This window comes from Protopterus annectens, chromosome 2.part0 (genome assembly GCF_019279795.1).
Source record: "Protopterus annectens isolate FY-2018-M chromosome 2.part0, PAN1.0, whole genome shotgun sequence".
Lineage (NCBI taxonomy): Eukaryota > Metazoa > Chordata > Ceratodontiformes > Protopteridae > Protopterus > Protopterus annectens.
Genome location: NC_056728.1, coordinates 840,089,865 through 840,115,698, shown reverse-complemented (window position 1 = coordinate 840,115,698; position 25,834 = coordinate 840,089,865). Strand labels below are relative to the sequence as shown.

The following is a 25,834-nucleotide window of genomic DNA, read 5'->3' as shown; positions in this document are numbered from 1 at the left end:
ATCCAACAATTTAGCTTTAACATGATCAGGCAGATTTTGCTCCTTGAGCCAGGCATGCCTTCTAATCACAGATCCAGTAACGGCGGCCCTACAAGAGGCCTCCAAGGAATCAAAACCACATTGCAAATTATGCCTTCCAACCTGTTCTGCTGAATGCAGTAAATCATGTAACACTATTTTCCACACAATCAGAAATTAACATCATTTTCTGTTTCAGTATGTCCATAACATGCTGTTGATATTTAAGCATATGAAACTGGCAGTTTAAAGCTCTGATTGCCAAGGTTGCAGACGTATAAACCTTCCTACCCCATCTATCCAGTGCCCTGGACACTATCAGAAGGGGTAGGATTTTTGGCTGTAGAAGCCCCAACAACCTTGGGACCCTGACAGATAGGATCAGCAGCAGGACTTTTGAAAAGAAATTTGTGGGAGTCAGGAACCCTGTAATATCTGTCTGGCTTACTAGGAGCCGGTGGCAGGGAATCAGAAGCCATGCTTGATTCAGAGAACACATCATCAACAATGTCTAATACAGGAGGTATTGCCAAAGGCCTACGCTGAGGAAGAAGACTGAAATTCCTAAGCCTCTTTTTTGATTCAGAAAAGTCCTGACACTCCCAGTGAAAATGTTCCCTTAAAGTATGCAAAGTCTCCCCAAAAGAGTAATCCTCAGGAGGACATGCAGATGGGATGGATTCCTCTGCAACAGAATCCTCATAGGGAGGAATAGAACATTCCTGATCAGAAGAGGAACCAGAAGAAATGGAAACCTGATCTGAAGATTCATATCAGTGCCTTGCCTAGGCCTCTGCCTCTTAGCAGGGGGGGGTTGGGAACCCCTAATCAAGGTAATTAAATCCTCAGCCATTTTGATAATGTTTTTTTAGGCATAGGGGCCTAAGCACGTGGACTCATGCATCAGTGTTTTAGACATAGAAGTTGTTTTCGACCTTGTTTTTGTTGTTGGCGTCGGTTTAAGATAAAAATGTTGAGGTCTGAAAACACACTTAGAAGCCGGTGCCTGCTCAGCATCTCCGGACCCATCTAAGGGAGAGACATCTGTGGGTTCAAATTAATCTCGCGGCATACTGGACTCCGAATGGGTCTCGGTAGAGGCCTGCGACTCAAAAGTAGCTGGTATCAGGGGATGCGAAAGCGCCTCGAGTACCAGCGAACCAGCGACTGGCTTAGGAGAAGCTTAGTCGGTTTTGGAACTAGACTGTCTCTCTCTGTCTTTTTCTTTGCGTTTTTTGTGAACTCCAGTAGTCTGATTGCTAACAGACGACATTTCCGGATAGTTAAATCTTGAACCAATATGGCAAAAATATACAGACGCTTAATAGTGCGTTGGTTAAATTTAGCACAAAACCGACAGCAAGGCACATTCTGATCAGGGCCTAGGCAAGGAATACAGTACAAATGAAAATCCTTATGAGGTATTTGCTTCCCACAAGTAATGCAATTATCTTTTACTGACCTCGGTAAGGAGCAAGAAAGTTTCCCCAGCGGGGTACTTGGCTTTAGTTTGAAGACTTCGGTTCTTAAACTCTACTATGAAAATTTCAGGAGTCTGCCAACCGGCACTTGCGAACTGCTTCTGCTTCGGGCACCGTGCAGCAAGAAAGACTGAATAAAATGGCGTTGGCTGCATGTTTTACACCCTTGACGTCATGGTAGTGGAGACCGCAACAGACACAGGACCCAAGACTTTGTTATTCAGGCCAGCTGAGGGCAACCTGCCAGCAGATTACCCAAATGTAATCACTGCAAGAGTGAAACACGAAGAACACAGCCACCGTGGGAAACTTATGTCCCCCTAAGGAAAGAGGATATAAGGGGGAAGGAGGGAGGGAAACCAGGACTGCAACAGTGAAAACACTCTAACATCTACATTTATGTTAAGTGTACACAAATGTACTATGTTCTTAGTGTTTCACTGGAAGTCATCACATTTGGGTAGATGACCAAAGCTAAGGATGGGGGAAGTAATTGGATAACATTAGGACCACCTACAAGGCCCTGCAAGACTGCAGTGGCAAAGCCAGCTCTGGATTTAGAAAAACATGGCAAGTGGTAATGCTTGGTGAAGTTATGTACAAAACTCCAGGTAGCAGCTTCTAGGATGTCCCTGGTAGGGACACTTCTGAGAAAGGCTGTAGAGGTAGATGCAGCCCCTGACTGAATGTGGTCTTATCCCCTGTGGGGTAGGTTTTCCATGGTGCTTATAGCAGAAATGAATGCAATGACCTATCCACTTAGAAATGGTTTGCTTTGAAATGGCCTTCCCCTCTGCCCCTGCAGCAAATGCAACCAGCAGCTGTTCAGATTTCCTGAGAGGTTTAGCCCTGTCCATGTATAATCTAAGTTGTCTGTGCACGTCCAAGGAGTGCAGTATTCACTCCCCTTTGTTCTAGGTTGGCAAATGAATGGATTGAAGGGCCACACTGGATACCACCTTGGGCCTGAAGGAGGGATTGGTCCTGAGGGACACCTTGTTCGCATGAAAGATGATGAAAGGCTCCACAGCCATGAGGGCCTGTAATTCAGACACCCTTCTTGCTGAAGTGATTGCTTTTGGCCGTTTTCCAAGAAAGGAATTTCAACTTTGCATTTACAGCTGGCTCGAAGGGAGGTAGAGTGAGCTTTTCCAATACAAAGTTAAGGTCCCAGGTGGGAGTAGGGGGTCTCCTGGGTGGTCTTAAGTTTTTGACCCTCTGAGGAATTGCTTCAGCGGTGGATGAGAGAAGAGGGGTGGTTCTGTATTGTAATGAGCTGAAATGGCTGAAGCATGAATTTTGATGGAGGAAAAGGAAAGGCCCTTGTGAAGCATTCTGAGTCAAGTACTGAAGAATCTGAGGTAAATTGGGCAGTGCTGTGCCCATCCCCAGAGTTTGGCTTCAGGAACAGAATATTTTCCATTTTTCAGCATTGGATTTTCTAGTACTACGCCTCGTTGCCTCCAGAATGACATCCATCACTTGCTTACTGAGGGATGGTAACGGAGAGATCAGGTAATTAGCCAAGCTGCCAGGTTCAGGGTTTGAAGCTTTGGGTGCAGAATCTGGCCCTCCTGCTGAGATAGCAGAGCAGGGGTCTGAGGCAGGTGCCATGGTGCCAGCACAGACACTGTGCAAGAAGGGGTACCAGTGTTGGCGTGGCCAGTCAGGTGCAATCAGTATTGTCCTTGGTTTGTCCTGTTTGATCTTTAGTAGTAAAGTACAGTTTTGTACCTACCATAAATGTAGATGTCCGAACTGGATAGCATCTGCAGTCATAACAAGTGGGTTGTCCTGTCGTCAGGCAGCCCTGCAGTCGGCCGGATTCCAAAGTCGGGTCCGCTTCGCCTGATGTCGCACTCCACCCGACGTCATCTCTGTTGGCCTTCGGGTATAAAAGCATCAGCCGACGCCATTTTCCTCAGTGTTTCTTGCCCCAGATGCCAGTAGCCCTCTTGCAGGCTAAAATTTGGATAGATGCCAATGTTTCCAAATAGATAGAGGTAAACACAACAATAAGCATATATGTACATATATACAAACAAATACACCATAAAGACTCCCCAACAGCTAGCTATTAGGAGGGTAAACACCCTAGGAGTACCACAGAGGGGAAGGAGGGAGGGTAATCCTGACTGCAGATGCTATCCAGTTCGGACATCTACATTTATGGTAGGTACAAAACTGTACTATGTCCTTCACAGATGCATCTGCAGTCATAACAAGTGGGTAGAATACCATAGCCAACTAGGGGAGGAGGATAAAAGTAGATTATGGTGTGTTTAGGATCCCTTGCAGTACAGCAGTGGCAAACCCTGCTCGGGATCTGGAATATAGAGGCAAATTATAATGCTTGGCAAATGTATGCACGGAGGTCCAAGTAGCCGCCTCAATAATGTCTTTGGTTGCCACTCCTCGAAGAAGGCTGTGGTAGTGGCTGTTGCCCTTGTAGAATGAGGTCTTATGTTCTGTGGAATTGGTTTTCCATGGAAGGAGTAACAGTATCGTATGCAATTTCCTATCCATTTGGAGATTGTCTGTTTGGAAATAGCTTTTCCTTCCCTTCCTGTTGCATAGGCTACAAAAAGTTGGTCAGTCTTTCTGCTATTTTTTGTTCTGTCCAAGTAGTAGCGTAGCTGTCTATGTACATCCAAGGTATGCAGTATTCTTTCCCCTCTGTTTTGTGGTTGGGAAAGAAGGTAGGTAGGTGGATTGCCTGGTTTAAAGACACTCTGGATACCACCTTGGGCATAAATGTAGGATTAGTCCTCATGGACACTATCTTGGTGGAAGATTAGGAAGGGTTGCACTGCCATTAAGGCCTGTAGTTCTGAAACCCTCCTTGCTGAAGTAATTGCCAGTAGGAAAGCAGTTTTCCATGACAGGTGTTGTAGGTCTGCTGTTGCTGCTGGTTGAAAAGGTGATAGTGTCAGCTTTTCTAGCACAAAGTTTAAATCCCAAGCTGGTAATGGTGGTTTCCTTGGAGGTTTTACATTCTTGATTCCTCTGAGGAACTGCCTGAGCAAAGGGTGCGAAAAAACAGGTGGATCAAAGCTGTATTCTGCTGAAATAGCTGATGCATGTATCTTGATGGAGGAGTATGACAGGCCTGAATGAAGAAGTTCGGCCAGATACTCCAGAATGTTAGGCATATCTATGTTTGACACATCTTTTCCTCTTTCCGTACTCCAAATGACAAACCTTTTCCATTTTCCAGCATAGTTCCTTCTTGTTGAAGGTCTGCGTGCTTCAAGAATAATGTCTTTAACTCTTTGGGAAAGTTCTGGGTTAGCTGCTGCTATGTGATGTTCCATGCAGTCAGTTGCAGCGTTTTAGGTTTGGATGTATGATGCTGTAGTTGTTCTGAGTTAACATCAAAGGCATCAGGGTATTGGCCACATATTGTTCGAGACATGCTCTTCAGTAGTGGGTACCAGTGTTGTCTTGGCCAGTTTGGAGCTATCAGGATTATCCTTGGACGTTCTTCCTTGATTTTTAGTAGTACCTTGTGTATCAAAGGAAGAGGTGGAAATGCATATGCTGTTAGGCCTTTCCAGTTGAAGGAGAGTGAGTCCACCTTCCATGCTAGTGGGTGGAATGTCCTTGTGCAGAATTTTTTGAGCTGGTGATTGAGAGGTGATGCGAATAGGTCCATCTGTGGCATTCCCCATTTCTTTGAGATGGTCTTGAAGATGTCCGGGTGCAGCTTCCATTCGTGGGCATCCGAAGTGGTTCTGCTTAATATGTCTGCTAGAGTATTGTCTTTTCGGTACAAATATTGCCTGTAACTGAATGTTGTAGCTGAGTGCCAGGGTCCACAGCTCCAAGGTCATTCTGCATAAGGGGTATGAATGAGTGCCTCCCTGTTTGTTGATGTACCACATGACTGTGGTGTTGTCTGTCCTTATCATCAACTGGCCCTCTTTGAGAAATGGTTTGAACTTTTGGATTGCCAGTTTTACTGCCAGCATTTCTTTTAGATTGATGTGCAGGTGAAGTTGATCCTGTGTCCACAATCCTTGCACGCATTTGTCCAGCATGTGGGCCCCCATCCTAGGTCTGAAGCGTCTGTTGTGATGGTCTGGCTTGGTTGACATCTGCGAAAGGGTAGGCCTGGGTTTGACTGGCATGCCTGAGCCCACCATAGGAACTCCTGTTTTAAGCATGGAATTAGTGGAATTTCTGTTTCTAGACTGTGTCTGTGCTGGGACCATAAATTCTTTAGGTACCACTGTAGTTTCCTCATATGTAGTCTGGCAAATGGGACCAAGATTATGCATGATGCCATGAAGCCCAAGGCCTGCAGAACTTTTCTTGCTGTTAACTTGTTCAGTTTTGATAGTGCCAAGAAGTAAAGAGGAAGTTCTATTTGTTTTTCTGTAGTCAGGAATGCCATTTGTTGTACTGTGTCCAATTCCGCGCCCAAGAATGTCCTTGTTTGGGATGGTATCAGCCTTGACTTTTGTAAATTGACTGTGTATCCCAGTCCTTGTAGCAAGTAAATGACCCTTTGTAAATCTGTTGTCAGCTTGCTTTTGTTGTCCCTTGTAGCAGGCAGTCGTCCAGGTATGGGTAAATTTGAATTCCTGTAGTCTGCAATGGCGATTACTGATGCCAGGCATTTTGTGAATACTCTGGGCGCAGTAGATAAGCCAAAGGGCAATGCTGAGAATTGATAGTGCTCTGATCCTGCAAGAAATCTGAGGTATCTTCTGCAGATTGGTCGAATGGGGACGTGCAGGTATGCCTCCTTGAGATCTAGAGTTACCAGCCAAGACTCCTTGCCCAGCATGGGAAGAAGTTGCTGTAGGGTCAGCATTTTGAATTTTGGGACAATGATGCATGTATTTAAGGTGGACAGGTCGAGAATTGGTCTCCAACTTTTTTCCTTTCTTGGAACTAGGAATAGTCTGGAATAGAACCCTTTCCTTGTTCTGCTGTTGGCACTCTTTCCACAGCTCTCATGTTTGCTAACTCCATTATCTGGCGTAGAGCCTCTGTTTTTGATTTGGAGGTAGATTTGGCATTCCTCTTTTGACTGGTAAAGTGTGGAAGTGAAACCGTAACCTTGATCTATGGTTTGTAAAATCCACTTGTCTTTTGTTATGTAGTGCCAGTTCTTTGAAAATAAGGTTAACTTTCCGCCTAGAGGAGCTGCTATTTGTTCCCTGGTAGGCGGATTTAGGATTAAGTCACTGTGGTTGTGCTGATGTAGTGGCAGTGGCTGTGTCTGTGCCTCTGTTGTTACCTTGCCACTGTCGTCCTCTGTAGGCACCTCCTCTGGATTGGTTTCTGCCTCTGGAACGTCTATTCCTGCCCCTTTGAAATTTTGTGGAGTCAGGAAAGGACCAATTTTTTGGCAGGCCAGTTCCTGCTAAACCTTGGGGGTTGAACCTGCAAGAAATCTTTAACAGTTTGAACAGATTTTGCCTTTTCTTCCATTTTCTTCATAACCTGCTGGGCAGGTGTACCAAACAAACTTGTCTTGTCCATAGGAGCATCTAGCAACTTAGCTTTAACATGATCCGGTAAAGCTTGTTCCTTTAGCCATGCATGCCTTCTTATCACTGTGCCTGTCATGGCTGATCTAAATGAAGCCTCCAGTGCATCATAGCCACATTTTAAGGAATGGTTGCTAACCTGTTGTATGTTATTTACCATCTCTAATACATATTTCTTATCAAGAGATTCATCAGTGGTTAGTTTTTTAGTTAACTGATCAAGCATAAACTCTTGGTATTGTATCATGTGAAACTGACAGTTTAAAGCTCTAGCTCAGAGAGTAGCTGAAGTGTAGACCTTTTTACCCCATGTGTGTAATGACCTTGCTTCGCTTTCAGAAGGAATAGGGTTTTAGCTGTGGTCGGCTACTGCCTTGGGACCCTGGGATATAGTTTCTGGGTCTGCAAGTGGGGCCTTGTAAAGGTGGTGATGAGTATCTGGCACCCTGTAAAATCTGTCTGGTTTGGCAGGGGCTGGGGGTAAAGAATCTGGAGCGGAGCAAACATCATTGAAAGCATCATCCACCACAGAGAGGACAGGAGGTATAGCTAAGGGCCTGTGCTGTGGGAGGTGCAGAAAAGTTCTAAGTCTTTTTCTGGAGTCTGAAAAATCCTGTTGCTGCCATTGGAACTGTCCTGGCATGGCAGGCAAGGTTTCGCCAAAGGAGAATTCTTCTGGTGGGGAAGCAGCTGGAATGGATTCTTCAGCATCAGAATCTTCAAAATTGGAGAAGGGAGCCTCTGGCTGGTCAGTTATGTCTGATTCATCAGCAGAATCATCAGAAGACACTGGCTCAGGGGCTCTGCCCTAGGTCTCTTCTCTGGGGCTGAGAGGCCCTGTCTGGGTGAGATTGAGATCCTCTAATTAAAGAAATTAAATCTTCTGCCAAAGAAAGCATTTGAGAACTAGAAGAGGGCCTGGATGTGGGGGGTTTAACAGGCACTGTTTTAGTGGTCTTGGCTGCTTTAGCCCTGGCGAAGGCCTTAATGGACATGACTGCTGGAGGCCTAGCAGCACCACGTGCTGGGGTAGAGACATCCAAGGGGATGGTGTCTGATAAGTCAACCATCGTAGTGGGTAAAATTTCTGAGGTCGATTCAAGAGTTGTAGCAGGGGCCTCAGTTGTAAGAATAGGTTCAGCTGTATTTTGATCAGTTTTCTCGGTTTCAGCGAAACCGAGACACTCATGATTTGCTTTACCGTGGTTTCGCCGAAGCGGACCGCGAGTGTCGGTCTTATCTTTGCGTTTTGGTAGATTGGGTAGTCGGAGGATCCGGCGGCATAATGTCGCAAAATCAGAACCGAAAAACTGTTCTGCAAACTCCGACCGACGCCTAAGCGTTCGTCGGTTGAAGGAGGCACAGGCCGAACAGGCTGCTACGTCGTGGGCTGGGCCTAAACAAGGCAGACAGTAAGAGTGGAAATCTTTATGAGGTATTTGTTTCCCACAGGTTAAACAATTGTTAACTTTTTCTGACATCGGCTGAGGCAAGAAAGAGTCCCCAACGGGGTACTTAGCTTTAGAAGTCTTCGAAGTAGTATTCTTTAGAAGTAATCTCTGGATCCGACCGACCGGCACTTGCGAACAGCTTCTGCTTCGGGCGCCACGCGGCAAGAAAGACTGAGGAAAATGGCGTCGGCTGATGCTTTTATACCCGAAGGCCAACAGAGATGACGTCGGGTGGAGTGCGACATCAGCCGAAGCCGGACCCGGACTTTGGAATCCGGCCGACTGCAGGGCTGCCTGACGACAGGACAACCCACTTGTTATGACTGCAGATGCATCCATGAAGGACATCTTGGAGAGGCAGAGGGTGAAAGGCATAAACCGATAGGTTTTTTCCAGGTGAAGGACAGGGCATCCACTTTCCAAGCTTGTTTGTGGGGAGTCCTTGTGCAGAATTTGCTCAATTGGTAGTTCTGGGGGGAGGCAAACAGGTCTAACTATGGGCTCCCCCATTTGTTTCTCAACATGTTGAATATCACTGGTTCCAGTTTCCACTAGTGTGGGTCCATGAGATTTCTGCTTAGGTCATCTGCCAGTGTATTTAGCTTTCCTGGCAGGAATTGAGCCTGTAGGTGCACTTGGTAGCTCAAGGCAGTGTTCCACAGAGCCATGGCTAGTCTGCAGAGAGGGTATGAGTGGGTTCCCCCCTGCTTGTTTATGTAACACATAACAGTGGTGTTGTCAGTCTTTACCAATAACTGTCCTGGAAGAATGCGGTCCTTGAAGGCTGTCAGAGCATACTGTACAGCTAACATTTCTTTTTGATTGATATGCAGGTGCATTTCACTTGGGTTCCATTTGCCCTGAATACACTGCCCTGCCAAATGAGCCCCCCATGCACAGACTCATGCTTCTGTTGTTAGGGTTTGGGCAGCAGGGGGTAGAGTGAATGGCAGTCCCTTGTTTTGGTGGCAGGCCTCTGCCCAGCAAAGGAACTCTATCTCTAGACAAGGTATGACAGGAATCATTGATTCTAGATCCTGAGAATGTTGACACCATAGGCTTTTTAGATACCACTGTAGTTTCCTCATATGCAGTCTTGCATATGGAATTAGTAGAATGAAAGAGGCCATGAACCCCAGGGCTTGCAGTATTTTCCTTGCAGATAACTGGGTCTTTGTGGCCAGTAGTTTGAAGTAGGCTGTCAAATTTACTTTTTTCTCGGGCGTGAGGTAGGCCAGCTGGGAAGTTGTATTCACGCTTGCTCCCAGGAATACAAATTTGTTGGCAGGGTACAAGATATGATTTATTTTAGTCTATGGTGTACCCCAGAGACGTTAGCAATTTCTTTACAAATGCCAGATGATTTAATAGTATGTCCAGGCTTTCTGCCTGAATTAGACAATCATCCAGGTATGGGTTGTTATGTCTTTCGGCTTTTCCCAGTTAGGGGTCGCCACAGCGGAACTCTGGTCCGCTAATGACTGGCAGTAGATTTTTATGTGCTGAGTTGCCAGTGACACACAACCTTCAACAAAGGTATGCCCATTCACGCATGTCTCCACACAGAAGATGCTCTAGCTGAGAATCGAACAGGACAACGTCTTACTGTGAGGCGACAACGCTACCGCAGCACCACCACCACAGATATATATTTGAATATTTCTTTGCCTGCAAAATGCAATGACTGGAGCTAGGCACTTTGTGAATTCCCTGGGCGCAGTAGATAAGCCAAAGGGTAGTGCAAAATTCCCTTATTGGGATGTGCAAGTAGGCTTCCTTTAAATTCAGTGTTGCCAACCAGGCATCTTTGCCTAGCATGGGAAGCAGCTGATGAAGAGTTAATATCTTGAATTTTGGGACTACCAAAAATGTGTTTAGGATAGACAGGTCCTGGAAAGGACGCCAGGAATGGTCTTTTCTGGCTACCAGGAAAAGTCTCTAGTAGAAACCTTGCTCCCATTCTTCTTCTGGAACAGATTGAATAGCCCTGATGCTTAAGAGAGAGAACTTGCTTTTGAGCCTATGCCCACTGATTTGGGGGTAGGTCTGGCCAGCCGTTTGTGGTTGGTAAGGAGTGGAAGTGGAATTTGTATCCTTGGAAACTACATTTAAAACCCATTTGTCCTGGGCAATGAGTTCACAATTTTTTGCATGCAGGGCAATCTTTCCCCTAAAGGAACAGTCAGTTGAGCAGGGCTTGGAAGGTTTAAGGTTAAGTCACTGAGACAGTTTACCACGGGGGGGGGGGGGTCTTACTACTCCCTGCTTTGGAAGTGGGAGCCCCCCCACTGCTTAGGCCTGTGTGTACCTTGGGACTGAAGCCTGGGTGGTCTGCTGGTTCTGGGTTTGGACTGAGAAGGCCTGGATGAGGCAGGAAAGGACCAATTCTTAGAGGGTCAATGCCTACTAAATTTGGAAGGTTGTACTTGCAAGCAATCTTTAGCAGTTTGCATAGATTTAGCTTTTTCCTCCATCGTTTTAGGCACTACTTCTGCTTTGTTGCCAAACAGGCGGTCTTGGTTTAAGGGAGCATCCAGCAATTTAGCTTTAACATGATCTGGCAAAGATTGCTCCTTAAGCCAAGCATGCCTTCGAAGTACAGACCCAAATGACAGCAGTCCTGCAAGATGCCTCTAATGAATCAAAACCACTTTGCAAAGTATATTTTCCAACTTGTTCATAAGAATGCATTAAATCCTGTAATTCTTCATTTTCAGCACAGTCAGGCATCAGCACCATTTTCTGTTTAAGCAATCCAATAATATGCTGCTGATACTTTAACATAAGAAACTGGCAGTTTAAAGCCTTAATGGCTAAAGTGTATACCTTCTTACCCCATCTATCCCGCGCCCTGGAATCTCTATCAGAGGGGAGTAGGATATTTAGCAGTAGTAGCCTTAATGCCCTTGGGTCCCTGTGAAATGGTCTCAGGATCCGCGGTAGGACTTTTAAAGAGGAACTTGTGAGAGTCAGGGACCCTGTAATACCAATCACGTTTTCTGGGAGTAGGAGGTAAAGTGTCAGGGGCCAGGCTAGATTCCGAGAAGGCATCATCTACAATGTCCAGTACAGGAGGGATAGCTAAAGGCCTGTGTTGAGGCAGGAGTAAGAATTCCTTTAGCCTCTTTTTGGAGTCAGAGTAATCCTGGCTTTCCCAGCAGAAATTCTCCCTAAGGGTATCCAACGTTTAACTAAAAGAGAAATCCCCTGGAGGGGAAGTAGAGGGAATGGAGTCCTCTGCATCAGAATCCTCATAGGTAGATAAGGGCAAATTCTGGGCATCAGAGAAAACAGAAATTTCAGAATCCCGATCAGAAGAATCAGAAGGAAAATCAGTCCTAGGTCTCAGAGGGGGAAGGGTGGCTTCCCCTGATTAGAGTAATAAGGTCTTCAGCCATTCTTCTCATTTATTTTTTAGGCATAGGGGCCCGACCATGCAGTTAAGGCATCTGTTTTCTAGGCATAGATAGAGTTTTAGGCCTTGAAGAAGAAGATGGCGTCTGTTTAATATGCAAGTCAGTAGGCCTGAATACACCCTCAGAAGCCAGTGCCTGCACAGCGGCTCCAGACCCAGCCAAGGTAGAGACATCCGCAGGTTCCATAGTCAAAGAAGCATCTCGTGGCATACCGGACTCCGAATGGGTCTCAGTAGAGGCCTGCGAATCTGAAGTAGCGGTATCAGGGGCTGCGAAAGTGCCTCACTGAGGATCGGTGAACTGGAGACTAACTTATGAGGAGCGTCGTCAGCAGCTTTGGGCCTATGCAGTCTGCCTCTGTCTTTGCATTCGGAATGTCGGTAGTTAGGTGGCTTACTGAAGCCATTTCTGGATAACTGAACTGAGTACTAAAATATTTTGATGCGTAAATGAACAGATGACGAATAGTACGAGGTTTGAATAAGGCACAAAACCACAGCGAGGTACATCGTGGTCTGGGCCTAAGCAAGAAATACAGCACGGATGAAATATCACGAGGTATTCGCTTTCCACAAGAAATACAATTGTTAACTTTTACTGACATCGGTTTAGAGCAAGAAAAAGGATCCCCAACGGAGTACTTATCTTAGGTGAAGACTTCGGATCTGAAACTAGAAAACAAAAATTTCAGGAGACTGCCGACCGGCATTTGCTAACTGCTTCTGCTTCGGGCACCGCACAGCAAGGCCCGATGAAACAGGGTCAGCTGCATGCTTTATACCCCTGACTACCTGACGTTATGGAAGATGAGAAAGCAACCGATGCAAGACCCAAGACTTTGATAATCAGGCTGACTGAGGGCTACTGCAAGCAGAGAACCCAAATGTGATGACTGCAACAGTGAAACACGAAGAACATCTGCAGAGGCAAACCCTGCCCTAGCCTTAGAGAAAAGAGGTAGGTGTAATGCTTTGTAAAGGTATGGACAGAGGTCCAGGTGGCAGCTTCCAAGATGTCCCTGGTGGGAACTCTTCTGAGGAATGCTATGGAAGTGGAGGTTGCCCTACTGGAATGGGTACGAATAGACTTAGGGGGTGGTTTCCCCATGTACACTGTAGGTTTCCCATGTACACTGTAGCAGAAATGGATACAGTGTGATATCCATTTGGAAATTATTTGCTAGGAAATGGGCTTCCCCTCTGCCCCTGGGGCAAAGCAGGCAAGAAGCCGGTCTGTTTTTCCTGAAAGGTTTAGTACGGTCCAGCTATTATCATAGTTGTCTTTGCATGTCTAGTGAGTGCAGAATTATTTCCCCTCAGTTTTGAGGGTTAGGAAAGAAGGTGGGTAGATGCATGGCCTGGTTGAGGGTCGCATCAGATACCACCTTGGCCATGAAGGAGGGATTAGTCCTCAGGTAGACCCTGTCTGCATGCAAAATGAAGGGCTCAACGGCCACGAGTGCCTGAAGTTCTGAAACTTTTCTGGCTGAGGTGATAGCTAGTAGGAATGCAGTCTTCCAGGAGGTGTATCTCAATTCTGAAGCAGCAGGTTCGAATGGTAGTAAGGTTAGTTTTTCTAAAACATAATTCAGGTCCCAGGCTGGTGTGGATGGCCTTCTGGGAGGTCTGACATTAGAAGCCCCTCTGAGAAATAGTTTAATCAAAGGATGAGAAGAGGGGCTGGTCTGAATCAAAATCAGCTGAAATGGCTGAGGCATGGACTTCAATAGAATAGAAGGAGGGGCAACTATTGAGCAACTCTGCTAGGTACTCCAGGATAAGAGGGTTGGAAGGTTGTAAGGTACTGCCCCCCCTGGACTGGCTCCAGGAGCAGAATCTTTTCCATTTCCCTGCGCAAGATTTTCTGGTGCTGGGCCTTCTGGTCTCTGTGATAATGTACAAGACCTGTTTGCTTAACAGGGACCCCTTGTTTGTTAAAGTATTAGCCATGCTGACAGTTTGAGAGTCTGCAAGTCTGGGTGAAGGACCCCCCCCCACCTGGGTCAAGAGGTCTGAGATCAGGGGAAGCTGCCTGACCAGCCGTAATGTCAGGCTGTGCAGTAAGGGGTACCAATGCTGTCTGGGCCAATCTGGACCAATGAGGATGGCCTTTGGTCTCTCCTCCCTTATCTTATCTTGATCAGTACCTTGGGAATAAGAGGCAGAGGAGGGAATGTGTACACAAAGAGGGAGTTCCAGGGGAAGTTCAAGGCATCCACCCTTTCACGCTAAGTGGTGATGCTTCCTGGTACAGAATTTTTTCAGCTGGCGGTTGAGTTGAGAAGCAAAGAGATCCACCTCCGGAGTTCCCCACTCCTAAATGACTTGGAAAAAGGTTTTTCTACAGAGCTGCCATCAGCTGGTGGTTGAGTTGAGAAGCAAAGAGATCCACCTCCGGAGTTCCCCACTCCTAAATGACTTGCAAAAAGGTTTTTCTACAGAGCTGCCACTTCATGGGGGTCTAGCAAGTTTCTGCTTAGGTGGTCTGCCAGGGTGTTGTTCACCCTTGGTAGTTATTGGGCAACTGGTTGTAATCCCATGGAGGCAGCTATCAGCCAAAGGTTCATGGCTAGCCTGCACAAAGGGCAAGACTGGGTCCCTCCCAGTTTGTTGATATACCACACTGCTGTAGTGTGGTCTGTTTTGATAAAAAGAACCCCTCGCCTGAAATGTGGTTTGAAGGATGTCAGACCCTTCTGTACTGCCATCATTTCCTTCTGATTGATGTGCAAGGGAAGGTGCTGGGCATCCCAAAGACCTTGGGTGCACCTGCCTGCTAGGTGAGTGCCCCAAGCAATGTCTGAGGTGTCTGTGGTGAAGGTCTGACCGGTAGGGCGGAGGATGAAGGGAAGACCCTTGTTCTTGGCAAAGGCCCCTGCCCACCAGAGAAACCTGGCCCCAATACAGGGGATCAGAGGGGAGAGAAGTCTCTACAGGGTGTGTGTGCTGACAGCAAAGGTTCTTTAGATACCACTTGAAGTTTCCTCATGTGAAGCCTGGCCAGAGGAATTAGAAAGATGCAAGATGCCATGTACCCCAAAGCTTGCAGGAACTTCCTCACAGTGAGGTGACTTCTGGAATCCAGCTAGGTAAAGTAGAGAGGCAGGAAGCTCTGCTTTTCTTGGGATAGGAAGGCCAGTTGGAATGCTGTGCCCAGCAGTGCTACCAAGAAAATGACCTTCCTGGAAGGTGTTTGCTTTGATTTCGTCTTGATGATGGTGATCCCTAGGGAACTTATGAGGGTTTTGATAAAGGGAAGGTCCTGGAGCCACTTTTCTTTGCACTTTGCCTGAATAAGGCAGTCATCCAGATAAGGGTAAATCTGTACATTTCTTTGTCTGCAAAATGCTATGGCCGGGGCTAAGCATTTGGTGAATACTCTGGGTGCAGTAGATAAGATGAAGGGTAGCGCAGAGAACTGAAAGTGTTGTGAGCCTGCTCTGAATCGCAGGAATTTCCTGCCGGATTCCCTTATGGGGATGTGGAGGTAGGCATCTTTTAGGTCTGGGGTCACTAGCCATGCATTTTTTTGTCAGCATAGGCAGCAGCTGCGGCAAAGTTAGCATTCTGAATTTGGAAACCATCAGGGAGGTGTTCAGAATGGATATATCCAGGATGGGGCACCAAGTGCCCTCTACTCTGGGAACAAGGAATAGTCTGGAATAAAACCCTTTGCCCATTTGATCTGAGGGGACAGGTTCTACTGCCCCTTGGGATATGAAGAGTTTGCACCAGTTTCATTGCCTCTGCCCACTGATTTGAAGGCAAGTCTGGGTACCCTCTTGAAACTGGGAGTTCACTGAAAGGGAATCTGTATCCCTGAAAAATTATCTTTAAGACCCATTGGTCCTTTGTTACAGAAAGCCAATTTTCTTTACAGAGGGAGAGCCTTCCTCCTAGCTTTTGGGGAGTGAAAGGGAGGCAGAGGAGTGAGAGAGACTCTGAGTTTTTGCCATAGAATGGTGGCTTAGAACCCCCTGCCTTTGGGCGGAAATGGTCCACTGTTTGGTTTTCTGCTGCCCCTGGGATAGGGGCCTGGGTAGTCTGCTCCTGGGGGGCTTACCTTGATCCTGTCTGCTATGTGCAGGGAAGGACCAGTGCTTAGAGGGAAAGTCCTTGCTGAACCTGGGAGGTTGAACTTGAAAGAAATATTTTACTGTGTGCATAGATTTTGCTTTGTCTTCCATCTTTTTAAGCACCTCTTCTGCTTTTACTCCAAACAAGCGGTCCTTAGCCAGGGGTGTATCAATTAGTTTAGACTTGACATGATCAGGGAGAGGTTGTTCCTTCAACCATGCATGTCTCCTAATGACAGATCCTGACACTGCTGCCCTGCTTGAGGCTTCTAGGGCGTCATATCCACAGTGTAATGAGTGTCTGGCCACTTCACAAGTAGAGTGCAGTAAATTTGCTAGGAAAGGGCTCTGTCAAATTGGCACAGTCAGGAAAGGTTGAAATCTTGTGATTTAAAAAGTCCAAAGTGTGTTGTTATTTTAACATATGGAACTGACAGTTGAGTGCTGTGATAGCTAAGGTTGCAGAGGTGTATCCTTTTTTTTACCCCATCTGTCCAGAGCTCTGAAATCCTTGTCGGAAAGAATAGGATTCTTTGCAGAAATAGTCTTAGCTCCTTTAGGTCCCTGTGTAATGACCTCTGGGTCTGCAGCAGGATTTCTGAACAGGTGGTTTGTGAGAATCCGGTACTCTAATACCAGTCAGGTTTACTGGGAGCAGGTGGGAGGGCATCAGGAGCAAAGCTGGATTCATGGAAAACATCATCCACCACTTCTAAAATAGGGGGGGTGGCCAGGGATCTGTGCTGGGGCAGGTCCAGAAACTCTCCAAGTCTTTTCTTAGACTATGGGAAATCCTGAGATTCACATTGGAAATGTTCCCAGAGGGTGTGAAGGGTTTCCGCAATGGAAAGGTCTTCTGGTGGGGAGGCAGAAGGAATGGACTCCTCTGCATCTGAATCCTCATAAGCTGTCAGAGGTGGTTGTTCCTCTTCAAAATCTGAATAGTCAGAATCCTGTTGTGTCAATTTCCGGAGAAGGCTGTGTTTTCCTTTTAGAAGTTGTGGCCTGACTACCACTGATAAGGGAGATTAGGTCCTCCGCCATTTGAAGTATTTGTGCTTGTCAGTGGTGGAGCAGGAACAAGATTGTGGCTAGAACAGATTTTCTAGGAGCGGCCTGGCTTCTAGGCCTAAGAGTATCCATAGGTCAGAGGGAAACGGTAATCGGATAAGAAGACTCCATTTTTTTCTCTAAATTCGGTAGTGAGAGAGGCCTCCTGGGAAGCCAGTACCTGCGTTGAGGCTCCAGACCTAACCGAGGCAGAAACAAAGGCTCGTAAGATGAAAATTTCTGTGCCACACTAAACTCAAAGGGTCTTGGTAAAGGCCTGTGTAGATATAGAATCGGGCATCAGGAGCTGCGAAAGCGCCTCACTGAATTCCAGAGAACTGACGACCTGCTTAGCCGTAGAGTCGTCAGAAGGCTTAGCCTTGTGTGGTCTGTCTACTTTATCTCTGTGTTTTTTCGGAATGTCCACGGATTGTTGGCTGACTGACACCATTTCAGAATGCAAAGATGGAAGACAAAAATACCTGTCTACAATAAAATCTCTACAGTGAATGGCTCTAGTGTTAAAGTGGGCACAGAAAAGGCAATGGGGAACATCGTGGTGTGGACCTAAAGAAGTGATGCAGTATGAATGGAAGTCTCTGTGTGGGATCTGCTTTTCCACAGGCGAGACTATTGTAACTTTTTCAGACATCGATTAGTGCAAAAAAAATAAAGGATCCCAAACGGGGTACCTGGCTTTAGACGTTTTGAATTGAAATCCAAACTCTGGTAGCGACTGACCGGCACACTTGCAAACAGCTTCTGCTATGGGCTCTACGGCAAGAAAGACTGATGTAATGGCATTGGCTGCCTTGCTTTACAGCACTGATGACCTGACGTCAGACTACAGGCGACAGCAGCTGACGCAGAAAAACATCGACTCTGGTATTCAGGCCGGCTGAGGGCTACCACAGCAGGGATAACCCACAGGTGATGACTGCAACAGTGAAACATGAAGAACATCCGAGTAATACACCCCATCATTATACCAATGACCAAGGTGAGATTCCTAGAGTTAAGTCCAGGTACTTCCCACTTATTGCCTCAATATACTTCAAAGATAAATGGTTTGAAGAACAGGAAAATAAGTAGGATTAGCCGTTTGACTTCTATTTCACTGTAGCCTTGTGCTCCTAATGTTTTGAGGAGGCCTGGATGAACAAGCAAAGACATCACTGAACATTTTAGGTAGAGGTGATACCAAAGCAGGATGTAGGGGCTGCTGCCATTAACAATGACGGCTATAACAGCAGCTTTGGATCTGCAATGACATCAAAAACATCCAGTGCAGAACAAAGGCAATTTATGGTTTCAGTGATGAAAATGCATGAAAATCTATGAAAATCGATCGCTAGCAGCGGTAACAAAGCCAAAAATGATCAACTTCAGGGCCAGTGGTACTAATGCCATTTGCAACATAGGTTCACAGGTAAGTACTAGCTAATGGCGCTGGAGCGAACACAAGCCTAGCCCAAGAAAATTCCCAGTCGTCCTGTTCCTGGACATTAGTCCCTTGTGCCCTCGTCAAGCAAGGCTGCTGAAGTGATCCCTGGGGTGAATTCGTGTTACCCATCCACTCGTCAAGATTTTTCTTGAAGAGGGCCAGTGAAGTGCTCTGCTTGACATGAATGGGGAGTTTATTCCAGAGTATGGGAAGTCTGTGTTAGGAACCTGTCCCTTCAGCAGGTTCTGTTAATTGTGGTAATGAGGTTGTGGTCTTTGGAGCGTGTGGTGTAGAGGGACAGAGACTTTCAGATGAAGCGTGTCTAGCAACACTGGGTCAGACATGGCTTTGCAGGTCAAGTAGAGATAGTCTCCAAGTAGGTAATACAAGACGGAGTATAGCTGGAGTTTTCTAAGTCTGTCTGTATAGGGCATGTGTTTGAGTCCTAGGATCCTCTGCGAAGAATTTTTGTGGCCTCTCTAGTTGTTATAGTTGTCTAGTGAGGTACATGCTAAATGGGGAATTGCACTCAATAATGGGTCTAATGAGGGATGAGTAGAGGGGGATTATGATTTCATTCTTCCTGGAAGAGAAGCCTTTTGTAAGGAGATGTGCCACATAGAACTTCCTGACTACTGTGGCAACATGGAACATGTTCAAGGAGAGGTTGCTATCTACCTGTGCTCCCATATCTCTTATTACATTTAGGGAGTTGAGAGGGCTACCGTCAATGTGGTAGTTTGTGGGTACCGTGTTTTTCTCAAAGGAGATGACAAAGCACTTTTTATCATTGAGCTTAAGACCATGGTTCTGGCACCAGTCGGTGTCGGAGGCCTTTTTGTTGGATGTCTACATCAGTTTGAGAATCAATAGCAGCTCCCAGTTTGCAGTCATCCATGAATTTGGTTAACCAGAGTCTCTTGGTGTTGGGCTGAACTTCAAAGAAGATAGCAAATAGGAGAGGACCCAGGGCAGATCCCTGTGAGACTTGCTTGTAACTGCTTGGAAGTCGAACTGGAGCCAGCTACTTTTACAGCGTGGATTCTGTCCATGAGCCAGTTGGCAACCCATCTTATGATGTAGGGGCTAATGCCTAGGTTAGTGAGTCTGTCAGTGATCCCTGAGTGGGGGATAGTGTCAAAGGCCTTCGCTAGATCGAGGTAGGCTGTATGGACTGACTTGCCTTCATCGACCGCTCAGTCGAAGAAGACGATTAGGTTGAGCAGACATGATCTGCCCTTCACAAACCCAAACTGCAAGGGGTTCAGAGTTTGAAGGTTCCCTATATCACCATTTAGGAGGTCCATAATGTGTTCCATGGCCTTACAGATTGGGCTCGTTAGGCTGATGGGGCAGAAGTTTCCAGGGTCAGTAACTGTTCCTCCTTTGTGGAGTGGAATGACTGTGGCGGTGTGCCATTCAGTGGGAATGAAGCCTGAAGTGAGGTTGTGGTTGAAAAAGGCACTAGTGTGGTGCCAGTTCCCCTTGTAATTCATGTAGAACACAGCTAGGTATATTATCAGGTCCCATGGAAGCTGTATTTTTGGCTTTGGATAGTGTTGCATTTACCTGTGCAGCAGTGATATTTGGGATTTGGCATTCCTCTGGTACCGAGATGTACCCTTAACGGGGGTGAAGGGGAGGTGAAGTTTGCACTGAATCTGTCGGCCAAGATGTTGGCAATATCTGTTGGTTCAGTGTAAGTGGTGTCACTGTGCAACAGCTCAGCACCTCTGCGTATTATGCAGATTCTTGACATAGCTAAAGAATGCCTTGTGGTTCTCTTTAGCATCTGTAGCAATTTTGTTTTTGTAACTAGCTTTGAAGGATTTGATGAGGGATCTCAATTTTTTGCTGAGACTTGCAAGGGAATTTTTCCTCTACCCTTTTCTGCAACAGTTTTTTCCTTCTGTTGTAGAGTTTGTTAATGGCAAGGGACCACCATATTGGCTTCCTTTTTTTTTTTGTTTTTTTTTTGGAGGACAGGATCTTGATTCTGTTTGGTATGGCCTGATCCATGCACTTGTGTAAATGCTCATACAGCACCTTGGTGTACGATTCATTAGCAATACATCCATTCCCCATTTGTATAGATGATGTGAAGTTTGACAAAGCCAATTCTGAGCTTCTAAAGGCAGAAGTTCTTCACTATGGTTTCCTTCATGGGGTTTGAGGGTGGGATGTGAATATCAACTGTGATTTAACTTGTGGTCAGATATTACCAAGGAGAAGTTTATTACTGGTGTAGAGCAGTGATCCCCCAGGTTTGTAATGGCTAGGTCAAGAATGTTCCTCCCTCTGGCAGGGAGTGCGAAGGAGTTGGTCCAGGGTGCTGGAGCAGTGATCCCCAGGTTTGTAATGGCTAGGTCAAGAATGTTCCTACCTCTGGTAGGGGGTGCGAATGAGTTGGTCCAGGGTGCTGGAATTAATTCCAGAAATCGTTGGGCAAAAGAGTTGGAACAAGAGTAATTCTCCCAGCTAATGAAGAGGTAGTTAAAGTCTCCCAGTATAAGGGTATTACAATGAACCTTTATGCTTTCCAGAGTGTTCAGGAATGCGGAGTGCGAGTCGGGGGGCATTGTGGGGGATCTATATCAGACTACAACTTAGACTGCACTTTTATCCAGCGTTAGTTTTACCTGTAGTATTTCGGATGCATTATGTTGGGCAACCAGTCTGGAGGTGTGTATATCCTTGATGAAGATGGATACATCACCACCTTTGGGGCTGCAGTCCACACCTCCTTTAGGGCTTCGGTCCAGATTTAGGGGCCAAAAGGTGCGATATGCAGAGTAGCCTGGTATCGCTGAGGTGCTCTCCGGAGCCTTGAACCAGGTCTCCGTTACTGCACAGAGATTGATGTTCTCCAGCTTAAGGAGTGATTTGAGTGAGTGTATTTTGAGATTTAGCCGTCTAGCGTTGAGTAGCATAACCCTCAGGTTGCGTTTGATTGGAGTTGTTCTGGTGATAAATTTGTCTTCAGGGCATTGCCTAAAAAAGGCACATAGGGATGGCAAGAGCCTTAGCCAGTATCTGAAATCCAAGGGGTGACAAATGCAGGCCATCTCTGGCAAAGCACTGAGGTCTGTCCATCACGTTAACCCAGGCAGACAGATACAATATCCTCTTTGAAGGGCACCAAAAACTTAGACAATTGTTAAAGTCAATCATTTTTTGTTTGTACTGTGGCATCGTTCTAGGCGATGGTAGGATGCTACTCCGGGTTAGGGTCTTACCTGCCTGGGCTACAAGATCCGAGAGCTCCTCCATGTCTGTTTTAACAGAGCCCATGGAGGTACGTCTTAGGTCGTTCACACCAACATGGACAACAGTCATATTTGTACTTGTTGTGGAGAGACCCCAAGTGCGTGCGTTATGTGGCGAATCCTGACACCAGACAGGCAACTAACCGTAACCACTTCCTTATTCAACCCAGTGAATGGGGCTTCAGTGTACCTTACTATGGATTCATCTATAACTAGTGTATTGGGTAAATGTTTTGCCGTATGGGCTTAGGCTGAGTGGCACACTGTGTGGGCCGTGTTTCTTGGGGGTTGTGTTTGGATACGATGGTTGCTTGCGTTTCTGCCTCACAGGTCTTTGCTATTTGGGCAGATTTTTGTTGAGAATCTGCAAAAGTGTGTGTGTTTTGTGTTACTATGCAAGAGGTGTGATGGTGTGTGATCCTGGGGACTATGTGTGCTATGAAGTGTGATGTTAGTGTTTACCTTTCCCTCTTGACTGGCAAGCCCAGTCTGGGTTTGAGAGAGCATGGCCTCTAGCTTGGCTATGTATGTGCATCTCTCACAAGTGGATGTGTTTGGAGGTAGGAGGAGAGGGTTGTCTGTGTACATGAGGCAATTGCTACATTGCCTCAGGATGCCCAGGTTCACCAGGTTAATAGGAGAAAGTGTAGGGAATTGACCTTTAGACATGCCTGGATAGGTGCTTAGTTATTTAAGTACTGGAACTGTTTTGCTCCCTTTCAAGTACTGAAGCTGTTTTTGTTTCCTTTATGGATGGCTTTTAGTGCTACTAGCAGTTGGTATGCTTATAACAGCTGCAAGGGGTTTTGAGCAAGTACTGGGTTTAGAGGTCTGACTAGAATGCTCACAGTTGAAAGCTAGCAAGATACAAGGAAAAAATTGAAGAGCAGACTAAGCACCGGTAATAGTTTACCATAGCTTAGTGGCACTGTGCGACACTGTAACCCATGCAAACAGTTTTTTTTAAGTCATAAAGTTGAAAGGAATAGAAGCAACCCAAAACAGCCAATAAAATACAACTCCTGAGCTGGAAACCACTCCTCTAGAGATAGACAGGCTGCTCAGAGCTTATGACTTCCTCATCCAAGAAATGGGGTTAGAGTTGGCCAAGTTCCCAACCCAGTTCGCCTTTGTTAAGGGCAGATCATGCCTACTAAACCTGGTTGACTTCTTTGAGACAGTCACCAAGGCCATAGATGAGGGAAAGGTGGTTCACACAGCCTACCTCAATCCTCGACAAGGCGTTCGACACCATTACTCACTCGGGTATTATAGAAAAAAAAGTCACCAGCCTGAACATAAACCCCTACGTCACAACATGTGTTGCCAACTGGCTTACAGATAGAACTCGCATGGTAAGAATAGCAGCCTCCAGGTCCGACTCTAAACCAGTCACAACTGGTGCCCCACAAGGCTCGGTTCTGGGACCCCTACTGTTCGGCATATATTTCTCAGAAGTACAGGCAAACACGGGAGGGCTATGGCTAACCAAGTTCGCCAATGACTGCAAACTGGGAGCCATAATTGACTCTCCGGCTGACACAGACATCCTTCAAAAAGGCCTTACTGAGACAGACACCTGGTGTCAAAGTCATGGCCTCAGGCTAAAAGCAAAAAAAATGCATAGTCATCCCGTTTGGGGAAAATAAAACACCCACAAATTACCACATAGGCAGCAGCCCCCTTAATACAGAAGAGGTAATAAGAGATCTGGGGACTCGGGTAGATTGTAATCTCTCCTTTGACAATCATATTGCCAAAGTAGTTAGGAAATCCTTCTATGTGGCCCATCTAATTACTATGGGGTTCGCATCTAGAAATAAAAAGGTTATAGTGCCCCTGTGCCCCTGACTCGTCACTCATCAGACCCATCATAGAGTACAATGCCCCATTTGGGATGTACCTCACAAGACACTTGCAACAGCTGGAAAGACTACAAAAGCACCTCACCAAGAGGATTACTGGCCTCAAACATATGTCCTATGCAGCCCGAATGAAAAAACTCCAGCTGTACTCAGTGGCATATCACTTACTCAGAGGTGATCTCTGCCTGACTTACAAAGCCATGTCCAACTCAGAATTGATGGACATGCTCCACCTAAAAAAATCCAAGTCACTGCAAGCCACACGCCCTAGAGAGCTAAACCTCGCCACAACAATAAATAGAGCATGCTGGAAGAATAGATTCCTGTCACAGAGACTCCCCATGCTTTGGAACAAAATTCCCAACTACATTAGGCAGAGCCCCTCACTAACACTCTTCAAGAGAAGCCTTGACGAGTGGATGGGTAAAAGAAAATACACCCCTGTGATCACTTCATTGGCTCTGCTTGACAGAGGCTCAGTTAATCAATCAATGGGACGAAGAAAGCCAACACACACTGGCTAGGCTTAAAAATGCCCTTGGGCAGATAGTCTAGTACCTACCTGTGTACCTATGAACCTGTAAGTAGCAAAAGACAACTAAAATGGCTACAAGTCTAGTGTACTGCATTACCTTGATACATGACCAAATAATCAAATAAGCCATACTTGCACATTAATTAACATGCATCAGAAAGTTTTCCAAATCCTATTTGCTATTTAATAAAAAAATCAGCCAGTTGTGTAATTAAAGTTAACACACTGCTCACCTTCATCCAGTTCAGGCTCAGAGTCATCAAATACTTCATCCTCATAGCGGAAAATGTCATTGTGGACATAGAATTTGTTAGGAACGGACCCCTACAACAGAGAAGGCAACATTACAGTCTGCCATGAGGCAGATTCCAGAAACAGCAATTGAAGGACAAAAATGCAGATATGCACAATGAACTGCTAAAGCAGTGTACTTTGAAATCCAGTACACAGACTTTTAATGTGATCAAATTAAAAAATAATGTTTCACTCTTAACAGCAATAAGACAATAGTTGTTAATCTAAAGTTATCTACATTTTCTCCATTAACGAATTCTTGAAAAGGCAGGAAAGCAACAGAGAATTCAAAACCTCACTGTCAACAGCAAGTAAAAAAAAACATAACTTTTGTACAAGCCTTTAAAATCTAAAAACAGTGCAAAAACTTTCATCGTAGTGAGCTGAAAGTGCTTGTGGCACAGCAATAAATACAACACACTAACGTAGACCAACAGCTGAAATAATCCAGTTATGTCTGGTGAAGCCACCAGTTTTGTACCATGGTTGTCAAACTCTTAAACCCACAGTGTTAGTGCCATCCTGCAACAGCACTGAAACTGCAATGCCTGCTTATCTGTATGAGGAACATGATACATTTGGGGGTGGGTGTTACTTAAATACAGGGTTAGTTTTTTTGAGCGTGCTGCTTTGCACAGCAAATGTACTACAGTTGCGCAAAAACATGCCACAACTGTAGATGGACTGATCACTGCTGCAGTAGTAATACATGGATATTCTACCAAAGACAGCTGTTATGACAGACCAGCTTACTGAAGTCTGGGTGCACTCACGTCTGGTGTACGACCTCATCCCCGCTGGACCATAGTGGTACAATACAGACCAAACACATGTAAAAACACCTCAGAAATTTCTTGCCCCAGGGAAACATCTCAAGCAACAGTGGCAACTATATGTACAAGTATAAATATCTGAAGAGAAGGAAAAGAGCAAAGAACCCACCTTTGCCACAGAAATGGAGGAAGAGATGGAGGAAGATATGGAGGGATACAATACTGCAACACTGATCAGCTAGACAAATACGGCTATGGTAAGTTCATGAACTGTACTACGCTCTCCCTCGATTACTGCTATAGTATTAACATATCGTACATTCCCAAATATATATAATAAAAAGGGAGAAGAAACTCTTAAAAGGGATATGGCCCAGAAGATACAAGACTCGGGCAAACTATGCTCTGCTTAAAAAAAATGAAGAGGTTCTAATGAGTGTGTACAGACGACCAAGTAGCAGTCTCAAAAAAAGATATAGAATCTTAAGCCTATTCCTACAAGGAATCAAAACGATCACCCAAAGAGTCAGTTGGATGAAACAGTGAGCCTTTGTTCTTGTAAAGGCAAGTTCATGCTGTAAGGATGGGACCAAGCCAGATGAAATAGAAAGGGAACCAATGCAGCCTGGGCCAAAAGGGAGTCACCAAGAAGATTTTTTTTTTTT

General features: G+C 45.8%; 1 protein-coding gene across 1 annotated transcript in view; it reads right to left on the bottom strand.

Annotated features, from left to right (window-relative positions):
* G3BP2 (G3BP stress granule assembly factor 2) overlaps positions 1-25,834 on the bottom strand; it is a 1,493,999-nt gene that overhangs the window by 978,594 nt on the left and 489,571 nt on the right. The window contains exon 6 of the mRNA XM_044061106.1: positions 24,336-24,426. Coding sequence (XP_043917041.1) covers positions 24,336-24,426 — 91 coding nt within the window. The remainder of the gene's footprint in view (positions 1-24,335; positions 24,427-25,834) is intronic.